This window comes from Micrasema longulum, unplaced genomic scaffold (genome assembly GCF_059751315.1).
Source record: "Micrasema longulum isolate JH-2025_06_02 unplaced genomic scaffold, ASM5975131v1 h1tg000436l, whole genome shotgun sequence".
Taxonomy (NCBI): domain Eukaryota; kingdom Metazoa; phylum Arthropoda; class Insecta; order Trichoptera; family Brachycentridae; genus Micrasema; species Micrasema longulum.
Window position 1 is genome coordinate 657,089 of NW_028277636.1, and position 26,306 is coordinate 683,394.

A 26,306-nucleotide genomic window follows, 5' to 3' on the forward strand; every position below is an offset into this window, starting at 1 on the left:
AGATATATTTTATATTGTATTGTCCTTTTCAAAACAATTATTATTAAATTTTAACATTAAGTAAATTAAGATGTGAGTGGTTTTCGGTTCGTATAAAAAATAAAATTAATGCCTTAATATCGTTTCTGTTGGATGCTCGGTTCCTTCAACCTCAGGACTGTAAACAAGGCCTGCCCTCTCGCAATACGCGTGTTCGAAGAAAACAGTGAATGTTTGATTTTATGTAAACTATTTGACTTTGTTTTTAAGTGTCAATCCTGGAATAAATGAAAGGGGTAAGGACTAACGATTTCCTCCCTTTGGCACTGGTCCAGAAAAACACAGTTTGCACAAATCACTTTTTACTTTACGTGTATGGTTTTGATGATTTGAATCACTGTTACGCTCGCGGTACGTTTTTCGTTGTGTGTTCGCGCGCGTTGGTTTCTTGACTCGCAGTCAGGGAGAGAAGTATATTGGAATTAAAAACAAGGACCACCGGAATCAAAGGAAGGAATGGCTTGACACTTGAATAAAAAATAATTAATCCGAAACAGTCACCGTTCAAGCAAAAGTCAGTGACCCAAAAATCATTATTTTGAGAAATTGCAATTTGAATGTTCGGAGAGCAAGAAAAACCTAGATTTTTGTGTTTTAGAGGTTTTAATAAATTCCATTGTTAACTTTTCCTTCTGGTACATTTGAACTTATCTGGAAGGTTTTTAATGAGGCAAGGTGACTAAAATTTGATTTAGTGACTTTTGCTTGTTTATAATCTGGGCAATGCAAGCTATAAGAGTTGGTGTAAGGATGGAAATATTAGAAATAACTATTATAATGTGGTTAAAAATGAATGTTTATTTAAATAAAAATAATAATTTTTATTCACGTATAATAATATAAAGTCACATAGTTAAACAAAACTAGTAATTCAGATTTAAACATCTTTTTCTAGCTATTTTACGTTGGTGACATTTGTCTCTTAAAGAACATGTTTTTCGAATGGCATATTTAACTCAAAACTGTTATTTTTAAGGTTAGTGACTTATGCCTGAACAGCGACGATATTATGTATATCCAATTACTATACTCAAAACTGCAATTTTTAAGGATTATTTTCGATTACTAACTAAACAGGCGCAAATTAATTATGTGTCAATTTTTTCTGATTAGGAAGCACAGGTTGAAATTTGTGAGTTTTATTTTGAATTTCGATATTGAAAAAATCGATATTTACAGTTACATCACTAATAATTTATATACTGGCAACATTATTTTTCTAGCATTCGAAATTTGTATATTTTGACAGCTGTGTCAGGTCACAGCTGTCAACAGCTGTGACGGATATAATCGGTGTTTTGAAGAAACTTTCTTTAAAATGGTTTTATGCGAATAATACGGATCAATATTCGTATAATTACTAACGAATTTTTAAAATTGGAATATATTGTTGCGCTTATTTTAGAATTGATCATGGAGCAACCAATTGATTTTGAGAGAGATCGGTTTCCGTATTGTATAGTTTGGACTCCCATCCCCCTGTTAACGTAAGTAAATTAATAGCGATCCATTTACATAAAAAAAACAGCAGTTCTTTAGAAAATGGAGCGTGTAAGAAAAAACTTAATGATTTCTAAAATGTATCAAAGAATCAAATAATTTCACGATTCTGTGAATGTCGGACCAACTCTCCTCTATTTTGTAAGTCTTGTTTTTCAGCCATTATTTTGACCGTGTCCTGTGTTTGAATGAGATGAATTCAGTAAAGACACCGTCACCACAGTGTGCGTAATATTAAAAAATATATTTTATATCACACGGTTTAAAGGATGCTAAAACCACTGGTCACATACATGCATTCATTGAGACACTATTAGTCAATTAGGTTATTTAGACACTAAATAGTTGGCGTTAAATGTACTAATATTTAACATTTTTGAATGTTTGACTATAAAATCGATGCATTAATTCATTAACATATTAAATAGACATGTCACAAGTGCGTAGCATTTCAGTTTGTGGGTTAAACAACCCTTCTTGTCTTCATTCTCTAACAGAATTTCAACGTGTTCGGACGTCACACTTTGCAGAAAAATGCCATTATGTTTGATGAGAAAATACTTTTATTGCACTGGAACTGTGAAAAACCCAACAGGCATGTTGTGTTTTATTTGTAAATACAATCCAATTGATTATTTCTTTATTTATTTTTAGAACACTAACTAACTACTAGCAGCACTCACATAGACACATTCAAAACAAAATATAACAGGGCCTCTAAATCTTGTATTTTTAAATACATTTTTCACAATTTTAAAGTACTTATATAATGACACCGACAGCCAATGTCTTAGCTATGGTAATGAGTTAAGCAGAAATATGATCTAAGGAAATAAATATGTAATTCTCTCTCATACCAGTGTTTGCATGTGTAATGAGATTTTTAATAAATAGTTATGGGCTACGCAATATTTGCTTAATATGAGATGTGATAATGGAAAAAATGCATTTGTTTATTATACGTCAGTGCTTTGTATATATATAAATATTAAGTTTTTTTTTTTGATATATGCTCTAAGTTTATCTAAATGATTTGAAGAAAAGAGTGGTTTTTATTTTATTCTAAAACATCACTCACATTTTCGCACATCTGGTGGGAGAGCTTCCTCAAATATGTGTTCATCGAATTAAGTTCACTTTTAAAAGATAAATTTTCTCGTATTTTCTAGCTGGTTATTTCCTTTCCTGGGACACATGGGAATAGCCACTTCCTCGGGCATCATCAGAGACTTTGCAGGGCCGTACTGCGTCACAGAAGACAACATGGCATTTGGAAGACCAACCAAGTACTGGAGACTAACACCAGATAAACTGATGAATGGAGAATCAGATTGGGATACCGGTGTTTCCGAAGCTTCAGAAATATACAAAAAAAGAATGGTGGGTATTGAAAAAAATCACAAATTACGTAGTTAAATTCCTAGTAGAAGTTCATTTTTGTTTATGTGGATTAAATTACAGTACAAAACTTAGTTAATTGACATATCAATCTGTCATTTAATTATTTTATTTTTAAAAGGGTACCTACTTGATGCATGTATTTATTTTTGAGATTTAAAATAATGACATCAACACAGAAAGAAATTCCCAGAATGTTTGGACTTACATATAAATTTAGATTCTATTGTATTTTTGATAATTTATTTATACACAAATCAATATATAATTAATTGTCCTTTCAAAACCATTACATAGTATTGAGATTTATTTGGTTTTATTATATAAATAAATATTAATTAGTTTTATTATTAACACAAAGTTCTATTACTGTTTTATCAACTTCTCACTCAATGTGCCTAATACTTATATTTTAAACTGGCAGACTTTCACTTATATATCATTATATATATCATTTTAGAATAATTCTGTAAAATTTGGTATGGTGGAAGGGAAAGGGGGTTATTTTATAAATATATGAGCATTAGAATTTAACAAATGCAATGAGGAAGTTCAGTGGGTTGTTTTATATGTTTTTTATTTGTTTTTTTATTTGTTAATAGACTATCAAACTAAGCCAAGTAAGATAACATTTTTTACATCCAATTTACCGTAGCGCTGAAACTCCTCACCGCATATTCTGAAAAATTTAGCAAGCTTGAATCGTATCATTCAGTGTTGAAATAAATAAAAAAGATTGCATTAAAAATAAATTTAGGTGCCTGGGTCCAGCTTATACTGATGTTTTAGAAACTTATTTATTTTTTTCTTCTTTTATCAGCACAATCTGTTTTTCGACAATTGTCACTCCCATGTGGCACGAGCGCTTAACATTATGAGGTATGACAATAGTTCTTCTTGGAACATGATCAAGCTGGCTTTTTATATATTAATACATGGAAAATACGTCAGGTGAGAAATCTTTACAATTTAATTTAAAATCTTAATAAAAAAAAAATTACATAATGGTTTTTGTTACAATTGTTATCAGTTTATTACATTTAAATCTGATTAAATTTATTGAATATAACACTTTGTTATAAAACCACTTGAATTTATTTTGGAGTACTGCTACGTAGTTCCGGAGAGCACAGATCTTTCCATTTGCGTGTGTAGTTATCAACTAAACATAAATATACAGAAAAAAATATTCTAGATACTGATAGGGTCAAATTTAAGTGGTCTTATAACAATCAATAAATTTAATCAAGTTCTTCTACAATATTATTGCTGGTTTAATAAATAATATAGACTCTAATCTATCTTATGCTGCGGGGACAAGATATAATAAAAAGGTTTCAACTCCTTTACCTCACAAAAATCAACAATGAAAGCGCCCACCCCTTTCCCAAAACTGATCATAAAGACTAGCGGCTTTCTGCAGTTTGGCATATTCTCTATCAACTTTTTTAAAACCAATTTAGCAAAAATTTAATATCACAAAAATCAACAGACGGAAGAATTTAAGAAGTGTACCTTAAACATAGGTAGAATAGTAAATATGGTGGCCATATATAAGTGGCCACTTAAATAAGCCAATGGCAGATCATGAGCCCTGTGAATGCTTAGAATTCCATATTCCCGTCCAAGTTGTATGTTATTTGATTTCACTTCATTTTTTTCAGTGTCTCCGCCTTCTTGAAGACATGGCTTCCATTTATAATAATCATAGCCATAATTATAATTGTAACTATGACTACTTAAATCATGAAAATAGTATGGTTCTATCTCTAGGTGTTATTTATTTAATATAAAATATGTCATTAAAATGGTATAAATACATATTACTGCAGGTTTTGTGTAGAATTTTGTATATAGTTAGGTCAAATGGTTATTTATAATATTTACTGTAATTATTTACTTGGATGCCAAATTGGTCAACTTCTGAATGTCAATCATAAATTCTTACATTTAATGTATGATGTTAAAAATTACTGAGTTAGTTACAGTATTCTGTACATTTCTGTGTATAGTCATTCATGACAGCTAAAAACATAGTTTTCATATTTATCTTTAGTAGTTTAATGTTTAATAATAACATTCTTAGGAAAGTACCCATGTAAATATTTTGAATGTTTTTTTTATGCAATATGTAAATCATCAACAAAATGACAAAAAATATACATACAACAATAATTATTGGAGATGAACAACAAATATACCTTTACTATCATCATTCCCTTTCCGCACATAATGGTGCATAGGGCACTGCATTGGTACTGCAGTGTTTCTTTATTATTTTTGTTTTTTTTTTTCATTATGGTGCTGCATATTCAATTATGCTTTTGCCAGTGTCAAGTTGCACTATTTTATGAACAAACTGGTTCATTGTAAGCAACCGGGCCCAGCCGCTGGATCCGCGACATAAACATGGGTGTAAGCCACATACTAACAACTCTGAGAAACTTTTCTCTTCCCTTGTTTCAAAACTAAAGAGAAAAATCCCTCCCCAGATTATTTTTGTTACAATAAGGTAAGATGATCAGTCTTACGCTTCAGGTGCCAGTGCAGGGACTGTGAAATATTATAAAAATACTTTTTTAAGTGAGTATTTCAAGTCAACCATGTTGGCAAACGCGCTGACCATTTAACTACGAGGCGGATGCGGTGGCAATAATATTGCTTATGCATTTTTCAAAATTTCATTTTTGCATTTTTAACTTTGAATCCTTTCAGCCATTCATTTAAATATATATAAATTTTAAAATTTGTTCACTTAAATACCTACCTATATTCAAAATCAGTGAGTTAATTTTTTAATTACTGGAACCCCTAAGTACGTCTCTATTTTTTGTGTACATCGGTAAACAGCATTACACGGAAAAATTCGTTTATAACTTTGACAGCTGGCTACTGGCTGGTTTGTTTGTTTTGGGGCAAATTTCTGTCGTCCTTATAAATAATATGGAAGGCAAGTTCGACACATATTTCAGTAAAATTAAATTAATTTGAATAAACATATGTAAGATAATAACACACTTCAAATTAATTTTGTCGGTTGATCATTAGTTTGTGACACTAGTTGTTAATGAAAAATGAATGTTAAATAATTTCTATAGCGTAAATGATAAAAAAAACATTAAATATACCAAAAAATTTCAAAGAATTCCTTTAGGAAACATAAAATAAAAAAATATTTTTATATCGTCAGGAATTAATTCAGGTCTGAAAGGGTTAAATGTCACCCGGTATTTCTAATATTTAATGCACTTAATTTATTTATGGTAAAAACAGACTTTTTCATTTACCTTGCTTATTTAATGTAAGTTATTTGCATATTATTATTATTAACTCTTTCCCCGCGTTCAAAATTGACATATTTTATTCGTTAGTCTAAACGCTTATTTTACATATTTTATTCATTAGTTTTAACACTTATTTTGTTAGTGACCATGAATATATAGACTCTACAAACCTTTTTGACAGTAAATTACTCACATAGCTGTGAGCAACGCGTAGTAGTGCTGTCATGGGCGTTCACAGATATATGTGAGCACCGCGTTAAATGAGTTAATGAAAAACATTAATGTACTGTGGATTTGGTCTTAATTTTGTGTTTTTGATCAGCAGGCAATGATTTTAATTTATATGAATGGCATTTATGTTTTATATTATAATAGAAAATTGTGCTTATGTGTAATTATGCTGACACATCAATTTTACTTGCAATTCTATTGTCACTACGGAGCCAGGCAAAAATATATCAATTTACTAAAAAATATATATCGTCGGTGATACTGCAACACCGCGTAACCTGTTTTTTTAAAAAAGATGTTTTACTTAAATAAATTCATTATATTTTATTAACATAAATGGCAAATCTGCCTTTTACAAACATTTATAATACTAACATATTTGGCTTAGTATATAAATATATTTTTTTTAAAAATACAATTTTCCTTATACCCAAGATTTATAAAAAAAATTAAACCTAAAAATTATACAAGATTTATATTTTTTTAAATATACAGCATATTCAGTAGAAAGTTTAAATAATAAAACATTCTACAGTAATACAACAAGAAAATCAAAAGTACTGTTTCATACAGCTGGGCAAAGTGAACAAAAAACTGTATATATTATGAAATGCATGAATAAATAAATATAATTACCATTCACCATCTTTGAAAAAGTTCAAAAGGTTTGTTCTATAAGAACAATACCCTACACTAAATATATCAGTTATGTGGGAATAACTATTGCCGAGTTCATGAAGTCTATTTAATACGGCATTACAAGTATACACTGTCTGTGAATTGTTGCTACAAAATGGTGGCACCTGTCTAGTCATTCTTCCAGTCACCCTGAAGTTGATGAGAGATAATAGTTCAGGGCAATCCTATATTGAATTTACAATTTCGAATAAATTACATGAACTAAAAGCAGTTTTAAGTTATTGTTACTTTAACTCTAAATAATAATAGTTTTTCTGATCCTCCAGCCTTATTTTTGGTTGACTAAAATATTTTTTTCAGTTATGATGTCATTCTGTAGTTTATCAACTTTAATTTTATAAAAATCATGAGTTGAGTTGCAAATGTAGTTTAAAATCATACTTCTGAAGTTTCAGATGCCTACTTAGGCGCTCGTTGGTCAAAATATTAAAAAGTAAAACTAAACCAAGAAGTTTCATTGATAAGTTTATTTATAATTTTATCATAATCATACTTCTGATGGTTTGAAAATAGTGTTTGGAAGCACAGCAATATCCATGAGCCATTTTATTCGACCAATGACAGGCTTGAGATTTAAATTTTCAAAATGGCCGTGCCATACAAATATTAAGAAAGTTTTTTGAATTCATGTTTCTATTAAAGCTAATTTATTATTATTATTAAAATCGGGTTGTGGTCCTGTGGCTAGTGTCCTGGACTCACGGACCAATGGTCCGTGGTTCGAATCCTACTCTACTCCAACTTTATTTCCATTTTCTAATAGTGAGTTATTTACAACTCGTTGAAAATGGCCCTAAAAATGAAATATTTGGGTAAATCATAAGAACGCAAATATTTATTTTACAAAAAAAAAAAAAAAATTAGTATCTTAAAGTTTAAGTTCAGTGAAAATAACATTTCTAACATAAAGATTCTCTTTGGCATTAGTGTAGCAGTTTTTGTTATTTTTCTCGATAACACCAAAACGGGAGTTTGCTATCTTTGCTTCCAATGCCCTCAAATCCTAATTAATGTAGTAACAGAACGCTTTTTTAATATCCCCTGCCAAAAAATTCAATTGATAAGTTACGCATTACTGCAGTATCACCGACAATATACTATTTATATTTATGTATATATTTATGTAGGTGGTCCAAACTTAAATTTATTTATCTACTTTTTAGTATTTTAACTTATACGGGGATTCATTGATGCGCTACACCCTTGACCTATTTCAAAGTGTATGAGAAAAAGTTTTTGCCTCTTATTTTTCGGCGTAGTCCCCCTGGACTTGTATGCACGTCTTCCAGCAATGCTCCATCATTTCTATAGCTTCCTGGTAGAACATTTGTCCGACCCCTTTCAACTCATCTACACAGCACGTGACCTCATCATCGTCCAAAACTTTATTTCCACGCAAATGTTCCTTGAGTTTTGAGATCAGGTAAATATGAGGGGTGTTCAGCCAATTCAAACCCAGCTTCGTGAATAGCAGCTATCGACACTAACGCCGTGTATGCTGGAGTATTGTTCAGCATTTTGCGGTGGTCAGCAGCCTGTTGTGACTAAACCGTTGGAGGTTTCCACTTGTTGCTCGGTACTTTACACATAGGCATATGTCTACATAATGCAATTAACTTTTTACAAAGTGTATCTAAAATAATAAAACCGAAAATAAAGAAATTAAAAATGCACACACAAATGTATATATAAAAATATAGAAAGGTTATTTCATCAATATAGTAATTACGTAGCAAAAGAGTACGTAGCAAACTTATTCGAACATTGTTTATAATTACTTATTATATTGTATGTGACATATTTTTTTATTTGATTAACGCGGGCAAAGCATTAAATATATTTAAAAAATCACTAAATTTGTATGTAAATAATATGTAATCGCACTAACGGAGAGAACTGAGCATAATTCGTTTGAAATGATTTTGTGTGAAAAGTACATCTAAGTCTGGTGGTCTTAAATGAAACCCTAAAGTTTATTTCATTTAGCAAGCATGGATAATCTATAACATTATTCACAATATTGTGTAGTCTGACAACATTAGCTACTATGCGTCTAGTTGAAAGCGAGGATATATGCTAATTTTCTAGTAACAAATCATACGATATCTCTGAACGGGGTAGACCCATCTTATAGTTAACATATCGTAGAAACTTTCTCTGGACTCTCTAAGTTATCTATATTTACATTGTAAATAGGTGACCAGATTGAGATGCATATTCTAACTGAGACCTCACCAGTGAGCTGTACAATAATTAAATTGAATTGGTGTTGTTAAAATGTTTCATATTTCTAATGACAAACCCAAGAACTTATTTATTTTTTTATTTTTAATTCATCCTAATCAGGTTTTGCAGCTCTACGGCTCAATTATAGAATCCACTTTGATCTTATATTCAATCCTCTAATATTTAAATACATACATTAAAAATTAATGTTAGTTAATATTTGTATATAAGTAACCACTTACCGACTTTTCTCTGTCTACCGGTTTTGAGGTGTACCCTTCTCTTTGTCAAGACATTTAAATGTAAGCTTTTATAATTTTTTGTTAACAACTTAACTTTGTTTAGTTTTTTGTATTATTATAGTCCCTTATCAATTTTTATTTTAATCATATTTTAAAGTACCTACATAATATTGTATGAATAACGATTTCAGATGAAATGATCTTTTTAAAGGAAACATTATTTTTCAGGGTATAATTTTTAAATGAAAGCAAAATATTTGAACTACTTGTTAAAATTTATTTTTTATATTCATGTATATACTTGCCAATGAAATAAAAAAAATTATTATAAGGTTTTCAACGTGACATACCAATCAAAACAAATGTGTACATAATATGTAATCTTAGAAGTATTTAGTACAATATTATATAGTATTTAGTGATATTAATATAAATACGTAGAAATTTATTGGTATTTAGAAATAACATTATCAAATAAAAGTCGAGGAATATGTTCTTTGCTATGAGGAAGTTAGGTGTTTTTTTTTTTTTAATTGTTAATACTTAAGACTATCAAACTCAGCCAACAAAAATGTTTAAATACTTTTTTGTATCGCATTATCAGCGCTATGTTTTTTTTAAAGTTTTCTGATTTTGAAATTACTCCCCCTGTGACGTCACAAGTTCTCTTCGGTGAGTTCTGCTGATTGGTGGGTTGGCTTCTCGTAAACTTGAAATCTATCAAAAGACTAGCATTAGTTGATTTTGGAGAACTATTGATGTGGTTCAAAGCTGCTCATTTTTATTGATTTTTTCATTCATTTTCGGGAAACTTTGCCATACAATCAAGTGCTGCAATTTTTACCACGTGTAAGAAAACATCTTTTATATCCAATTTCCCTTAGCACTGAACTTCCTTATTAGGGAAAGAAATTTGTGCATAGTGTTTTTAATCAGCTTTAACACCTCAGAGTAATAATATGCCACCCGCTTATAGAGTCACCCATACAGACAAAAACCATTACATAATGTGTCTTTCTACTTTCCTTCATAATAATTTTATATGCATAAATATGTCCGTAAAAACGCCTATTGGGCGTATATATAAATAAATTAATATTATTATTAACTATTATCAATTACAAAGTTAGCTACAGTTTACAGCAATACAACGAGCCGTAGGTACTCGGGTCGAGAATTTCAAGCGCAGCGACGAACCACGTTTCACGTTTGTTGTTAAACCAAAAATTTGGAATACTATTGTTCTATGCAATAGAGCGAAAAGGCGTCTCTATAAGCGGGAGCGAATTATTACTCTGAGTTTAACACACATCCTCCGATGTCTAGTGCTGTTCTTATGTATTACTGTTCATTTATTTTCTACATCTATTACCAAACTATTGAATGTGACAATATATGACATGTAATGGCATAATTTCTTTCTTAAAATAATACGTATTATAAATAATATGGTTGACAGAAATTTTAAATTCTGTAATGGACAGAAAGATATATAAATCGCATTTCTTGTCTTTGTGAATATAAAACAAATATTGTACGCAAGTCTTAAATCTTAACTACATACATATTTATATCTACACAAATAACATCAACCATGAAGATGGATGCTGTAATGCGATCCGAAATGTCATAAAAGAGTACGGACACGGCATAATAACCCAGAAAAACTCAGTGTATACTATAATTTATTTGTACTTTTATTATTTTACTTGTTTGTACTATGCTATAGACATTAGATTAAAATAAACAGGAAAAACGTGGCTAATAAATAAATCAGTTTGTTAACCTAGCATAATAATTTCCCTGCAATAATCATACTCCTCTATGTCAGAAATGTATTCCCCGATTATATTTTAGTATTTACTTAGGTACTCATTCTAATTGTGACAAAGTAATAATATTGTGATTTATGTATTGAGATGAAATAAAACTTAATTAGTGATAAATTAAATGTTTAATTACTACCCATCTGCCTTTTCCTCTTATTAAAAAATGTTTATGGTTTAGGAGTTGACCTGCAAACAAAAATATTGATTAAACGACAACACAAGATATCGGCATAGGAATCACAATTTGATATGTTTAGATATTGTTCATATTATATGTATTGTCCTAATAATATATGTGAACACAACATACAATAATAAATCCAAAATAATATGTAGTTTTAAAAAAATAATAAAAACCGCACCATTAAGGCATGGTACACTGCATTAATATGCCAAATGCAGTTGTATTATATTATTTTTTTATTATTACATGCAATTCTATTATTACACAATTATTAATTTTGTCTGTGACCCGACTCGCTAAAAAAATCCATGTTAAGTCCGGTATCTTTATCATTTGTAACATGCAGGTAGGTTATTGGTATTACGCTTCATTTAGCAACCAGTTAAGGAACAATGAAAACCCAGCTTTAAAAGCAATATATTTTATTTTATTTGGAAGCTCAACGAGGATACATAAAATACATACAATTTGTAAATAAGCATTGGTATCATTCCTCATATATATCCTCAATTATAGAACTCCGCAGTCTTTAATAAATTATATAAAATAAGTGTGTAGCTTAATTAAATCAATTTGAGATTGCTTTGATTAGATAGATTAGATTGAGTTAAAGATAAAACTAATTGTTTTTTAAAGAAAATAAATGATGAAATAAGTAGATGTAAGAAGTAATGAAAGAAACTAAAATTAATTTACACACACAAAAATAAGACAGAAACACAGCAAAATTATTTTTTACAATCATTTACTCTTATTACGATGAATGTCAATACTAACTATTTTGCTATAGAAAGACTATAGTTTTAACATTCTTGCAAGAAGGTTTAAAGGTGCCAACAGAAAATTGGAAGGAAAGGGGTACCAGGTGATTTCAAATGCCTACGGGGAACGTACAATGACACATTTCCAACACAAAACACTGAATTAACATTATTGTGAATTATATTATATAAGTACATCACATATATTCATAACATTGAAATTTTCTGCCCATATTATACTTAAATGGCAAAGAACGAAGGATTTTTTTCTGTAGTTTCAACTATATTCTTATAAATCACATAAAGAGGTGACTAGACAATACATCCAAATTCCAAATTGCTATGAACAAGAGAATTACACAAACAAATTATTGATGCCGCATTTTTAAATGGCTTGAATATTCAGTGTATGAAGTCCAACATTTTTAAAGATTTCTCTTTAACAATATTGAAATGATTGTATATTGATAAGATAAATTAATATGACATGTAGGACTTTGCCAGAAATCCAACACGGGGCAAGCATGGTGGGTGCCACACAAATTTCTACACTACGAAGTGGACATTTCTTCAGGATTTTTACCTGAGAGCAGCCATCGAGTCAAAAATACTTGTCCAAGATTCTGATTCTAATTTACACACAGAATATTCTTCACCCTCCCGAACACAGACAAAAAAATGACCATTTTCGGTTATGTAATTTTATTTCAGAAACGTTAGACTATTTAAGTATTAAAAATACTTTAAAAGTTTTTGTTTGCTCTAAACATTTAATCACTTATCTATTTAAATGACAAAAGTGATTTTAATGCAACTAAATACTTCTAAAATTTTCATTGCTATGCATTTAGTGACTACTTACTTGGTATTACTACTTATTTTAATGATTCACTATTTTTATGCAAATCGTAACCTTTGAGTTTTTCTTATTCCTACACAAATACTCCAACGCAGTTGTTATCAACCTTTTCTGAAACATAATAAATAACAAAATAGAGGGTAGAAAATAGATTTTATTTATCTCCTACTCTCACTAAAAACACTACATTTTAAAAAATATCGATATATTTTTCAACAAAAATCTATAATCGGAATTTAATTAGGTATTCTTTGACTTCAGATTATTAGGTAGGTATGTCACCGGCAAAATAGGGTATTTTTACCAATTGGGAATAAAATTGGAAATATATTGAATAGTTAAAACGAATTTTTACGATTTTAATAATTCAACTATCGATACATAAAAAAATATGTTTTCGTTTTCTAAATTTTCGGGTCTCGCCATTAGGCGAGCACATACAAAACGGCTCGCAGTTAGCGTCACGCATTTGATGCCACACGTCATGCCGCTAAGGGCGCCAAGCACGCTTCTAACAAACAGTGCATACAAGTAGGGCGCGGAAACTTAATACGTGTCTTTTGGCCGTGAAACTTTTTGTTTTCAGGTAATTCAAAATATGCACATTTTTAAACCAATGTAGAAAATTTATTCTAAGTCGCATGGATAAATAATAATTATAGCATTACCATCGTAACTTTTTGCTTATTTAAAAAAAAAACACATGAAATGACCCTCAAAAAAACAGGGTCATAGTACCGAAACAACGAGTTTAATTTGTGGCAATAAACTTTGAAAAATTCACTGGGGTCGCATCAAAATCTTGCGCTGATACTTTTCAAACAAAAACAAGAATTTGCCACTATCTTTAGTGGCAAATAAAAAATAAAAGTGAAGTTTTCATGGGCGGTAGGTAATCTCTTACCTGCCGCCCATGAAAACTTCAGCCACATTATTTTTTTTATTATATGAACAATTATTATCCAAAAATTACACATAGATATAAATTGAATAAAAAAATCCAGACCGGCTTATTAGCTACCTACCTAGTCTAGTGAAAAATAAACCGACACAAAATAATAAAAATGTATTGCTTTCTATTATTTCTAATACAACCAACATCAAGTTGTTTAATAAGTAATTAATCTAGATAATACTTATGCATACAGTAAAACTCATTATTTATTGATTATTTTCCATTGAACTTGTGTTTCCCTAGCCGTGAAATTTGAACATAATAAATATATAAATACATGACGCGTCAATTTTGCTCCAAATATAGTTAACCTGCTCATCAATTTCATGTTATTTATCAAACTATGCCGCGAAATACAATCAAATTAACGCTATAAGACGAACAATAAATCAAATCTTACGTAGCTCTGCAAGGTTATTTTACCCGGTAACTTTTTAGAAAGGTGCCACAAAAACGACAAGTTATTAACCTAAGTTAAAAAAAGATTATCGTCCTCTGCATTCCCCCGTAGCGGCATTAAACATACCGGTTTGTAGAAAAAAGCAAATAACAGAGAACACGCAAGGATCCACTCATGCCTCGATTGTATTTTCAAGTAAACAAAGCTTTTCGTTTCGTTCAAGTGTCAAGAAATTGTTTCGAAATAAATTTGTGTTATGTAAGATGGATCAAACTATCGATTTAAGTCAAAATCGGTATCCATTTTGCATAGTGTGGACTCCAACGCCCGTTTTATCGTAAGTTCTAAAGTTTTTTTTATTTGTTTCTGTTTTATCAATACGGTGGTACTAAATTACAGTTAGATCGGTGTTCATAAACGATGCTATTATTTAAACTTTGAAATCTGATTTATTTACAACATTTCACATTAGATTATGTTTCGACGAATTGTTTAAAATATACTATGTTTACTCATCATATTACCTACGCAATGCGCAGACATTTAATTTTAAATTTGCCGCCGCGGAACCGGCAAATTTTTATAATTCTTAAATATATTTATTTAAAAACTATTCATTATTATTCATAATCATTATTAGGTAGGTACATAATATGTAATGATTAAAAAATAGATAATAATTTTATTAATTATCTATTAAAATATCGCAATTTATTGATAGGTATCTATTTATTTAGTTTAACGTATTTATATCTTCTTGTTACATTTACACCTCATAAGCATCTTTACTTTTTAACATAAAACATTTTTTAAGTCCTGTAATTTAATTTTGCTCTTCATAAAACCACACTCTATCATTATTATCTAAGCCTATTATTTCTTACAAGCCTTTGTAATTATTTTATAATTACTTGCATTATTTTATCCTTGGGGTATTATACTCTAAGATTTTATCATACCGTAAAGAAACAAAAGTAAGTTAGGTACATTAATTTATAGTAGTAGAAGTTGAACATTTATAAAAAAAGTATTTTAGATAGGTAAGTGCGTACTCACACTATTAAAATATTTCCAAAAAAAGTAGCGTGTGTAGGTCTTGTTTTAATTCGAAATACAAGTTAGTATTTATTTCGAGTAAATAATAATGTGTAAATGGGATATTTGAAATCTAGTTAATTTTAAGATTCTAGTTTACTAAAAATTAAAAATATGAAACTTCTCCACAATTACATTGAGGGTATTCAAAAGCCCATCACTCACCCGCAGCTGACAGAGTGCATTATAACAGCTGCAAGTTAAACTAAAATAATTCCTGAGGAATACAAACTTAATGCAGATTAATGAGGGGGGAGAAGGATGTCGTCCCCACTCTTCGGATCCCATCGATGTCTTTTTTTGTTGTTAAATTTATTATTATATTATATATGTTAAAAGTTTTTTTGTAAAATATGCAAAAAAAAAAATACAAAAAATTACTAAAGAATACAGCAAGAAAATAGCATAATGTATACACAAAAGTACTGTTTTTTTTTTACAAAAATATGAGGAACACAAAAAATCAAATAAACACATTTCATATTTATAAAGAAAATTATTTTATGTATTTATGCTTTATTAAGTTAGTTCATAACATCTTAAGAACTAATATAAACTTTTAATAAAATTACATTTTTTTAATAAAAAATTCTCAATAACATATTTTTCAAACTAATTTTAAATATTTCATTATTTTCTATCTCGTTTATTTCTTCAGGTAACTCATTGTACAGCTTCAATCCCTTGCACAATGAGTTTTGAGATTCTGTTTTTCAACTCATTGGTAATCTTATCTTTTTTTATCCCGTGTTTCATTGGTTAAATTTTATTATTGTTTTTATTTTATTCATCCCCTTAATTATTTTATGTGTAAAAATTGCTACATTATATTTAATTTGCTGCTCTGCTGTGAGCAAGCCAATTTTTTATGTGCATTATTTTTACATTATAATATATATTTCTTTTAAGTATAATTCTCATCGCCTTATTTTGAAGAATTTGTATATTTTTAATTTCTCCTTCATTACATGAAAAAAGAATGGAAGAACATTAATTTATGCGTGGACATATGAGGGTTTTATATATAAGAACACTACTCTTTATATCTATTACATTTCGCAATCTTCCAATAATTTATTTTTTTTGTTACATATTGAAAATGTGTTTAGACGAAGGTATATTATACAAATTTTATAAATTAAGTATATTAGACAGAATTTGAAAAACTGATATTTACAATAAGCGAATAATCTACAATAAAGGATTCCCTGGGTGAACAGAGACAGAGGATTCAAAGACCACCCTTGTAAGCGGAGGACAAAACAAGAGAATGTCTGCGTTTGTAAATGTGTGTTGATAATGTGCAGTGAATTTAAATGGGACCAGCTGTTGCAACTGCAAATACTTGCAGCCTGCACTCGGATTATGTAAGGATGAGATGAGTTGATATTGTTTGAAGGAAACATTTTTCAGTTTTCTATTTAAATTAAATAAACTTCTTACCCTTTTCAACAAACTTTACAACTTGTTTATTTTAGATGGATAATTCCAATAATTGGGCATATTGGAATTGCAACATCATCTGGAATAATTAGAGATTTTCCATATCCGTACCATGTCAATACTGACAAGATGGCATTTGGGGCCCCCACTAAATATTGGCAGCTAACAAAAGACAAGGCTTTTAATGGCGATGCTGGATGGGATGCGGCAGTTACGGAAGCATCTCACATTTACAGGAAAAGAATGGTAAAAAAGAAATGTCTCATTAAATTTAGATTTCATCCTAACAAATAGCTAACATATTGGGACAATTCAGTTCACATTGGACTACATGAGAAAAGAAAAGGGACTTGGGTATGCAAGTAGGTAATTATTTTAATAATATTAAAATCGATCCAAACACAAATGTCGACGTAAATACAAACATCAAGATATTTGTATTTGTATGGCGGCCTCCGTGGTGTAGTGGTCAAGACGCTTGACTCACGCACGGAAGGTTCCGGGTTCGATTCCCGGTGAGAACACAAAAATTAAAATGTGATTTTTCTCAAGCCTGGGTGCTCTGTGATGTAATTCACCACTGTAATTAGGCCTCCTGGCCTGTTGTGGTGCAAAAGAAAAATGTAAAAAAAAAAAATGTAAAATTCTGTATGTACATACAGTATATTATTACTCACTATGGCTACAAAAAAATTATACATAACCAGAATATACATATGTACGTAACTGAGGTGACCAAGAAATTCATTACAAGGCATGATCTGTGAATCCTTAACAAAATATTTGGAAAACGAGACAGGGGCATATTAATTCATAGCTGGCTGTCTTTCTACTCGGTTATATTAATCATATTTATGTTTTAAAACATCTAGCATTACTTCTTCTTCGAGAACTGCCACTCCCATGTATCAAAAGCCCTCAACCTGATGCAGTATGACGGAAGTTCTACGTGGAGGTCTTATAAATTAGTTTACCTTATGCTGAGGCATGGAAAATATGTTGAGTAAGTCATATATGTAATTATATCTTTTCAGTGTAAACACTTATTATAAATAATAATATACCAAATACTCCAGGAATTATATTTATGTTAAAAAGAAAAAGGGGCTCTAAATCCATCGAGAAATATTTGTACTTATTTTGAATCATACACACATACAGGGTGTTCATTAAACCCTGTCACATCCGAAACGACGATGATCAGTATGAGCAAGAAGACATATAGCACATAAAAATAATTTTTTAGAACAAATAAAATTTTAAAAAATAAAATATCAAAAAAAACAAATGGTTGCTTACTTCTGCAGGGGAGAAGCGAGGAGAGGGAATCTGGTACTGCGCAGCGCTCCTCTCATTTCTCCCCTGCAGAAGTAAACAACCATTTGTTATTTTTAAAAATTTTCTTTGTTCTAAATATTTTTTAAATATGCTAATATGTCTTCTTGCCCATACTGATCATCGTGGTTTCGGATGTGACAGGGTTTAAACTTTAAAGAACACCCTGTAGAATTAAGAATAGTCCAAAAGGAGCGCAGAATCATATTTGAATACATCGGACTGTGTCCAAAAAACACGGCACAACACGGCATAGTCGAATTCAAATCAGGATTTCCGTACTGAGCGACGTCTACAAAGAAACTAATGGGTCAAAACATAAAACTACTCATTTATGAATAGTTTAGTCGCCTTCTGTTTGATGCTCGTATGCAGTTTCTGGACCATTCCATATTCTATGCATACACATCTAGTTGTATAGGTTGTAATGCTAGTCAACAAAATGTCACAAAACCATTAGAGTTAAATGCAGAAAACAAACTAAAAGATATTATATATTTTTCTAAATGATGAAATTTGCCTTTTATTTCTTTATGCTGATATGTTTTTATTACCTTTTAGCCGTAAATTGATTTACATAGACTTGATTTATTAAATAACATATTCTGTTATTTGTTGCCAGTTTTTGATGGAGTTCCATTGCTATTATAATAAGTTCCATAGAACTTATATTTAAATATTATATAAATATATTGTTCAGTTTATTAAACATTTCAATTGAAATTTATTTCTTATCAATATTTTATATTTTTGCAATGGCAAAAATATGAGGTGTAAATTTATGATACTTGGTTTTTTTTGTATTTTAGAAAAATGACAAGTAGTGAAAAAGGCTAATTTGCTATTTCCTTTTCAGCCAGGCTGGTTTTTTGAAAACTTGGCTGCCCTTTACTATTCTCCTAGTGATTATTATAATTGGTGTCACATTACCCAAATTACTCTAATTTTAAAGAGCAATGTGTAAAACAACTAAAATACATAATTGTGTATTTTGCACACAAGACTGTTGTAATTTATCATTTTATTTCTGTAAATGTTATTTTATTAATAATAAACCATTTGTAATAAACAACATTTATTGAATTTGCTGTATTCTTCTACTTTTATACACCTAACGATGCATTAGTTTTAATTTTAGCACCAAAATACGATGTTTATTGGCATAAAAGTAGGTACACATAATTAACTTGCAATACAAAAATATAAATAATATGTAATTGCAAGGAAATATTCCGAGAAACTTCACCAGGTAAACAAATATCTGTTCTGAAGCTTCTAACATATATTAATTGAATACCAATATACTAGAGTAAAACATAAACACTAATATTATTATAACGATGGCAACCCCGTCAGGATGGCAACACTCAGACACTTCCGCCACCCCTAGGGCCAGCAGCCTGAAGCTCTGCCCTCTCTCTCCTCCTGCAGAACTCACCGCGTACGCATCGTTGTTGTGTTGCTCCGTGCTTATTTTCTCTTTGTGTAATAAACTGTGTTTTAAGAACTGCGAGTTTTATTAATTGGGATAGATCCTCTTATTGTTTACACATCAGAAGTGGGATTGACCACGAGTCGTAGTTTTTAAATCTTATTTTGTTTGTTTTGTTTTACCCTCAACCGCCATTTTGAGATCGGAAAAAAGGACGCTTAGCCGCCATCTTGTTTATGTGTTTTGCGTGTTTTGTTTTATGTAACGCCACAATTCGATCGTGTTTAGACGTTTTACGCCACATCAATTGTCGGACGATTTAGATTTATTTCTGTGTTTGTTTCGGACGCTTGTCGCCAAACTTCTGTGTTTTGTTTTTCAAGCAACGCCACAATTCGATCGTGTTTAGACGTTTTATCGCCACATCGATTGTCGGACGACTTGATCCTTTAGTGTTAAATTCTCGTGCTTCGTTTATTTTCGTCGGTTACTCGAAGATGCCGCGAAGCAGACGTGCATTTGACAAGTCGGCGAACACTACCGAACGCGCTCACGGCAATCACGACGATTCGGACGAAGACATGGAACCGTCGCGGGTCGTCTTCGAACGATTGTTAGAAACGCGCTTAGAGGGAATGCTTGAAAGATACCTCGAGAAGCGGGACGCATCGGCGCCAAGACCAGCTACGGTGGCCGTCACCCCGTCAACATCGGCACCACGAGCTTCTACGTCAGCGCCAACTGTCAGAGGAGACAACATCGTCCCCAGCTTTGATCCCGACGACAAGACGTGTTCGGTAGTCGGATGGCTAAATAGAATTGACGTCCTAGGCAAGGTTCACGGCTGGGACGAGTACTCAAAGTCTTGCTTTATGCAAACGAAGCTCCGAGGGTCGGCTCGCCGCTGGTATGACCAGTTGTCGGAGTATGACATGTCCTGGGAAGGATGGAAGAAGGCCCTGGAAGGAGCATTCCCCAGATGCATAGATTACGCCGATACCCTGGAAGAGATGATGAGAAGGCGAAAACGGCCGGAAGAGTCCATGACTCACTTTTACCATGAAAAGCTTCTGCTGGTGAGGAGGTGCCGCCTGGACGACCTGGCAGCGATCGCTGTAATTATCCGAGGATTACCAGTGGAATTACAGCCCCACGCTAAGAGCTTCCGATGTAGTTCCCCGGATGAGCTGTACTCTGGCTTCTTGGCGTACCAAGACAATTACCAGTCTCCGTCAATGGGTATGTCAAGACATAGGGATGTGTCGAAGCACACATCGAGGCAACGTGTCCCTCATGGACGAATTAATGATAAGAGAGAATTCAAAAAACGGAAAGTTGTATGCTTTACATGCGGTAAAGAAGGCCACTTTGCTAAAGAATGTAGGGGTAGTGCAATGCCAACCAGAGAAATAAAGCAATGTAGAGTGTGTGGGAAGATGGGACACGTGGCAGAGGCCTGCTTTAAACGTAAGAAGGTGGAAACAGCTGTCCGCTTGGTATGCTTAGGACAGGCAAATCGGGCCTACCACAAGGAGGTATGCATTCATGGCAGGATGCTAAGAGGCTACATAGATACTGGAAGCCAATCCAACATAATGGCATTGAAGGCATGTAGCGCACTAGCCTTGGAGATGGAAGCCTCGTCCACTGCAATTAAAGGCTTCACAGGAGGGGTGGTAATTACCAAAGGAGTGGTGACCTTCAACGTTACAGTGGACGATGTCACCACACACACTACCGCGCTGGTCACAGATGTGGACATGGAGGGAATTGACTTATTGATCGGGCAACCCATTATCAATATGGAAGGCGTTTCCCTGGTGGTCAGAGGAGAAACTGTCAAGCTGTCCAAAGACATTCAAACTGACTTTGGACAACAGATTCGGCTTGAAGCCACCGATTTTAATATATCGTATCCGGTGACCTGTTCGGAAGATATTATGATCATGCCCAACACGGTTTGCCGGGTAAAAGTTAACATTTCAGGTACTGAATGCTTGACAACGGCACCACGATGCTACGAGATGGGACCTAAGGCGTACATGATGCCAGGCGCCCTCTTGAGCAGCGATGACCCTCATCTGACGGTGCATAATCTTGGTCAGGAGCCGATTACCTGGAGCCAAGGCCAGTTGCTGACCAGGGCTCTTGAGTGTGAGGGAGCCCCAAAAGGTCAGGCCCCTGGTGAAACTGTAAGTACCTTATGTTATTCTTTGAAAGCAACTGATTTGGATGTTGGACGCATTAGTACTCAGGAGATGGAAATGCTATTAAAGGTACTGAACACTTTCAATTCATGTTTTGGGAGTTCAACCTCTGACCTTGGGTGCACACATCTCGGAGAGATGGTAATCAAGACAAGCTCGGATAAACCTGTGTACCATAAGCCATACAGATTATCATTCTCCGAGAGAAAGATTGTCCAAGAAAAGGTTGATGACTTGCTAGCTAATGGGATAATTAGAGAATCCGACTCAGATTATGCAAGTCCGGTAATTTTAGTAAGTAAAAAGACTGGTGACTATAGATTGTGTGTTGACTATAGAGCGCTTAACGCCATCACAATTAAAGACAGATTTCCGTTACCCCACATAGATGATCAAATTTGTAAGTTATCTAATAAAATGTATTTTACAAGTTTAGATTTGACCCAAGGCTATCACCAGATTCCTATCGCAGAGGGATCGATACCCAAGACGGCATTCATAACTCCAGATGGACAGTACGAATATCTTCGTATGAGTTATGGATTAGCTAATGCACCATCAGTATTTATGCGTACTATTAAGAAAGCTTTAAGCAAAGTACCAAAGGAAAGTATTCTGGTTTACATGGATGATATCCTGATCCCGTCATCATCAGTAAAGGAAGGCTTGGATTTATTGAAGATAGTATTGGCACTTTTAGCTGATGCGGATCTGAAAGTAAAGATTGAGAAGTGTTCTTTTCTACAGCAGAAGATTACCTATTTGGGTCACGAGGTTACCAGTGATGGGGTAGCCCCAGGAGTAGGTAAGATTTTAGCTGTGGAACGTTTTGTGGCTCCGAAAAATGTTCATGAAGTACGCCGTTTTGTTGGTTTGGCAAGTTATTTTAGAAAGTTTATTAAAGGTTTTGCTACCACAGCTCGCCCCCTCACAGGGCTAACTAAGAAAGATGTAGCATGGGAATGGGGCCCTACGCAGATTAAGGCATTCGAGTCCTTGAAGTCCGCGCTAGTTTCCAGACCTGTTTTAGCTATTTATGACAGAGAACTAGTCACTGAATTACATACAGATGCGAGCAAACTAGGTCTTGGCGGAATTCTTATGCAATATCAGTTAAGTGGAGAAATTAAACCAGTAGCTTATTTTAGTCGAGTCACGTCAAAAGAAGAAGCTTTCTATCACAGTTATGAACTAGAAACACTAGCAGTTGTTGAGTCCATAAGACGCTTTCGTGTATACTTGGTGGGCATTCATTTCAAGGTAGTCACAGATTGTTCCGCAGTTAGATCAACCTTTGTGAAGAAGGATATGGTACCACGTATAGCCCGTTGGTGGCTTATGATCCAAGACTATGATATGGAAATAGAATACCGTCCTGGTGACCGCATGCAGCATGTAGATGCTTTAAGTCGAAACCCTGTCCCTTTGGAAATAACTGTAAATATGATTGAGACAGATGATTGGGTACTCACCTTACAATTACAGGATCCTAAAGTCACTTCAATCATAGAGCAATTAAGAAGTGGTACAGCAAATAAAGACATTAAAAATGACTTTAATGTTAATAATGGGAGGTTGTATCGAAAGACGTTAACAGGTGACAGATTGGTCGTTCCCAGAATGGCTAAGTGGATGTTAATAAGGAAGTTCCATGATGATATAGGGCACCCGGGACTGAATAGATGCGAACAATTAGTTAAAAGTGTGTTTTGGTTCCCAAAAATGAGTAGATTTATAAAGAAATATGTTAATGCATGCATTAATTGTGCATTTGCTAAGGGTCAGTATGGCAAAAAGGAAGGAAAGCTCCACACGATACCCAAACTAGATGTCCCTATGAACACCGTTCATGTGGACCATTTAGGGCCTTTTGCCAAGAGTAAACTAGGGAATAATTATTTACTAGTAGCGGTAGATTCATTTTCCAAGTTTGTGTTTGCATTCCCTGTACGCACTCTAAGGTCGGTAGAGACCATAAGAAAATTAAATGAGATGTTTTGCAGTTTTGGGGTTCCCAGTAGAATAATCTCAGATAGAGGAAGATCATTTAGCAGTAGGCATTTTAAACAATTTTCAATTGAGAAAAAGTTTAAACATGTCCTTAATGCAGTTGCAACCCCTCGAGCAAACGGTCAGGTGGAAAGGATGAACAGGACCTTGTTAGATGCCATGCGAGCTACTGACATGGATGCAAGATCTTGGGATCTGAGCATACCTGATATAATATGGGGCATCAATAACACCGTTAGTGCTAGTACTAAATACACCCCTTTTCAGTTGATGTTTGGACACAGTAGTAATTTGCTGGGTGACATACATCAACAAGATGGCGCAATAGAGACTTCAGACAGAGAGTGTTTATTAATGGAGCGAAGAAACGAAGCTAAGAGAGCCATGGAAGTAGCAGCCCAACGTATGAAGGAACAATATGATAGACGTCGCAAGGAAGCGCACAGGTATAGGTTAGGAGATCTTGTACTATGGAAACATGGTGGCGTACAAGGGGGAGCGGGAGTCAATCACAAGGTAGATCCAGTGTATGGTGGGCCATATAAGGTAACTAAAGTTCTCTCGGGTATTGACCGTTACGAGATAAGAAGCATCAAGGGGATGCGAGGCTACAAAAAGTTTGTGGTTTTGGCAGCGCCAGATGCTTTGAGACCTTATAAAGGGGTACCTGATGATTCCAGTGAATCTGACAGCCAAGGTAGTGATGTGGATAGAGATGATTTGATAGACCTTCTTGAAGGTTAGACATATATGTGACTACCTATGTATTCGCTGAGCCTGTGTATAATGGCTGTATCATGTAAACTGTTATTTATACAATTCTATTCATTTTTATTTATTTATTTATACATTACTAACAAAATATATATTATACATTCTATATTATATATATCATTTATATATTGTACAATATGGTGGGTGCACATATATGATAAGTCACAGGATGTGGCGGTTATATGATGCAGGACCCCATTTTGTCTGTTATTGGATTGCAATGATGAGGGCACATATGAGCTTGCTGTGTGAACTGGCTATATGATGATAGACCCCATTGGATGTGGAGTTTTAAAGGGTGATGAGCGCACATATGAGCTTTCTGTGTGAAACAGCTATATGATGGAATATCCCACCTTGTGCATTGTTGGAATACAATGGTGAGCGCACATATGAGCTTGCTGTGTGAACTGGCTATATGATGCTATCTCCCATTGTAAGTGTAGTTGATAGATGGTGTGCGCACATATGAGCTGACTGTGTGAAACAGCTATATGATGGCCCATCTAGTAATCACCAGAACTGAAATGTTATTAGAATAGCACTGTGTTATGTGTCGCTAATAGGTGGCCGTTAGTGGTGTTATTCTGGTTACTTTTCAGTACCCCTTCTTATTTTTTCTAGCTGAACTAATTATGTTGTTTGCTATATGTTGTGAGGTCACAATCAAGATGCAGGATGGCCGAGTATAACGATGGCAACCCCGTCAGGATGGCAACACTCAGACACTTCCGCCACCCCTAGGGCCAGCAGCCTGAAGCTCTGCCCTCTCTCTCCTCCTGCAGAACTCACCGCGTACGCATCGTTGTTGTGTTGCTCCGTGCTTATTTTCTCTTTGTGTAATAAACTGTGTTTTAAGAACTGCGAGTTTTATTAATTGGGATAGATCCTCTTATTGTTTACATTATATTAGTATAATGCTTAAAATAACAGTGTAGCAAATAGACGTACTTAAAATAAACCTAAATATATTATCTACTTGATTTACATTCATTTTATCATAAAAGGAAGTTTAGTTCTCCATATCATAGTTCAAGTTATAATTTCAAATAAACACATCATATTGGTTTTTATTTTTTTATTGTCCAACATTATTTATTACACTAAATTTATTAATTTAAACATATTCTAATAATTAAATATCTTCAGAATAATAGTACATTATCATGAACATCTTCTATCACAATCATTATATTTAAATGATTAAATATTTCAATAAAATAAATATTTGAAGCATTGATTTTTTAAAATTTTCCATGTTAAATAATCTATGTAATTGTATATTCCATCTTGTGTAAAATTACAAAATTAAAACCGATCGGTTCTTGTACACGACTGCTAAGGAGCAGGTGCCAATGTGTGAAAATAAAATACATTAAATCTAACAAAAGCTTTACACTAAA

The 26,306-nt window shown here is 32.8% G+C and overlaps 3 protein-coding genes across 3 annotated transcripts; all 3 read left to right on the forward strand.

Annotated features, from left to right (window-relative positions):
• Positions 1-1,246: 1,246 nt before the first annotated feature.
• Positions 1,247-5,133, forward strand: LOC148281569 (transmembrane protein 222-like). The gene is made up of 4 exons (XM_088226512.1): positions 1,247-1,526; positions 2,709-2,919; positions 3,758-3,888; positions 4,602-5,133. Exons 1-4 carry the CDS (start codon positions 1,366-1,368, stop codon positions 4,678-4,680), a joined length of 582 nt encoding a protein of 193 aa, XP_088082638.1. The 5' UTR covers positions 1,247-1,365; the 3' UTR covers positions 4,681-5,133.
• A 9,328-nt stretch (positions 5,134-14,461) lies between these two features.
• On the forward strand, positions 14,462-19,563 carry LOC148281570 (transmembrane protein 222-like). Its single transcript, XM_088226515.1, has 4 exons — positions 14,462-14,944; positions 17,181-17,391; positions 18,018-18,148; positions 19,337-19,563. Exons 1-4 carry the CDS (start codon positions 14,871-14,873, stop codon positions 19,422-19,424), a joined length of 504 nt encoding a protein of 167 aa, XP_088082641.1. The 5' UTR covers positions 14,462-14,870; the 3' UTR covers positions 19,425-19,563.
• A 253-nt stretch (positions 19,564-19,816) lies between these two features.
• Positions 19,817-25,764, forward strand: LOC148281571 (uncharacterized). Its single transcript, XM_088226513.1, has 2 exons — positions 19,817-22,104; positions 25,563-25,764. Exons 1-2 carry the CDS (start codon positions 20,410-20,412, stop codon positions 25,593-25,595), a joined length of 1,728 nt encoding a protein of 575 aa, XP_088082639.1. The 5' UTR covers positions 19,817-20,409; the 3' UTR covers positions 25,596-25,764.
• Positions 25,765-26,306: the final 542 nt, after the last annotated feature.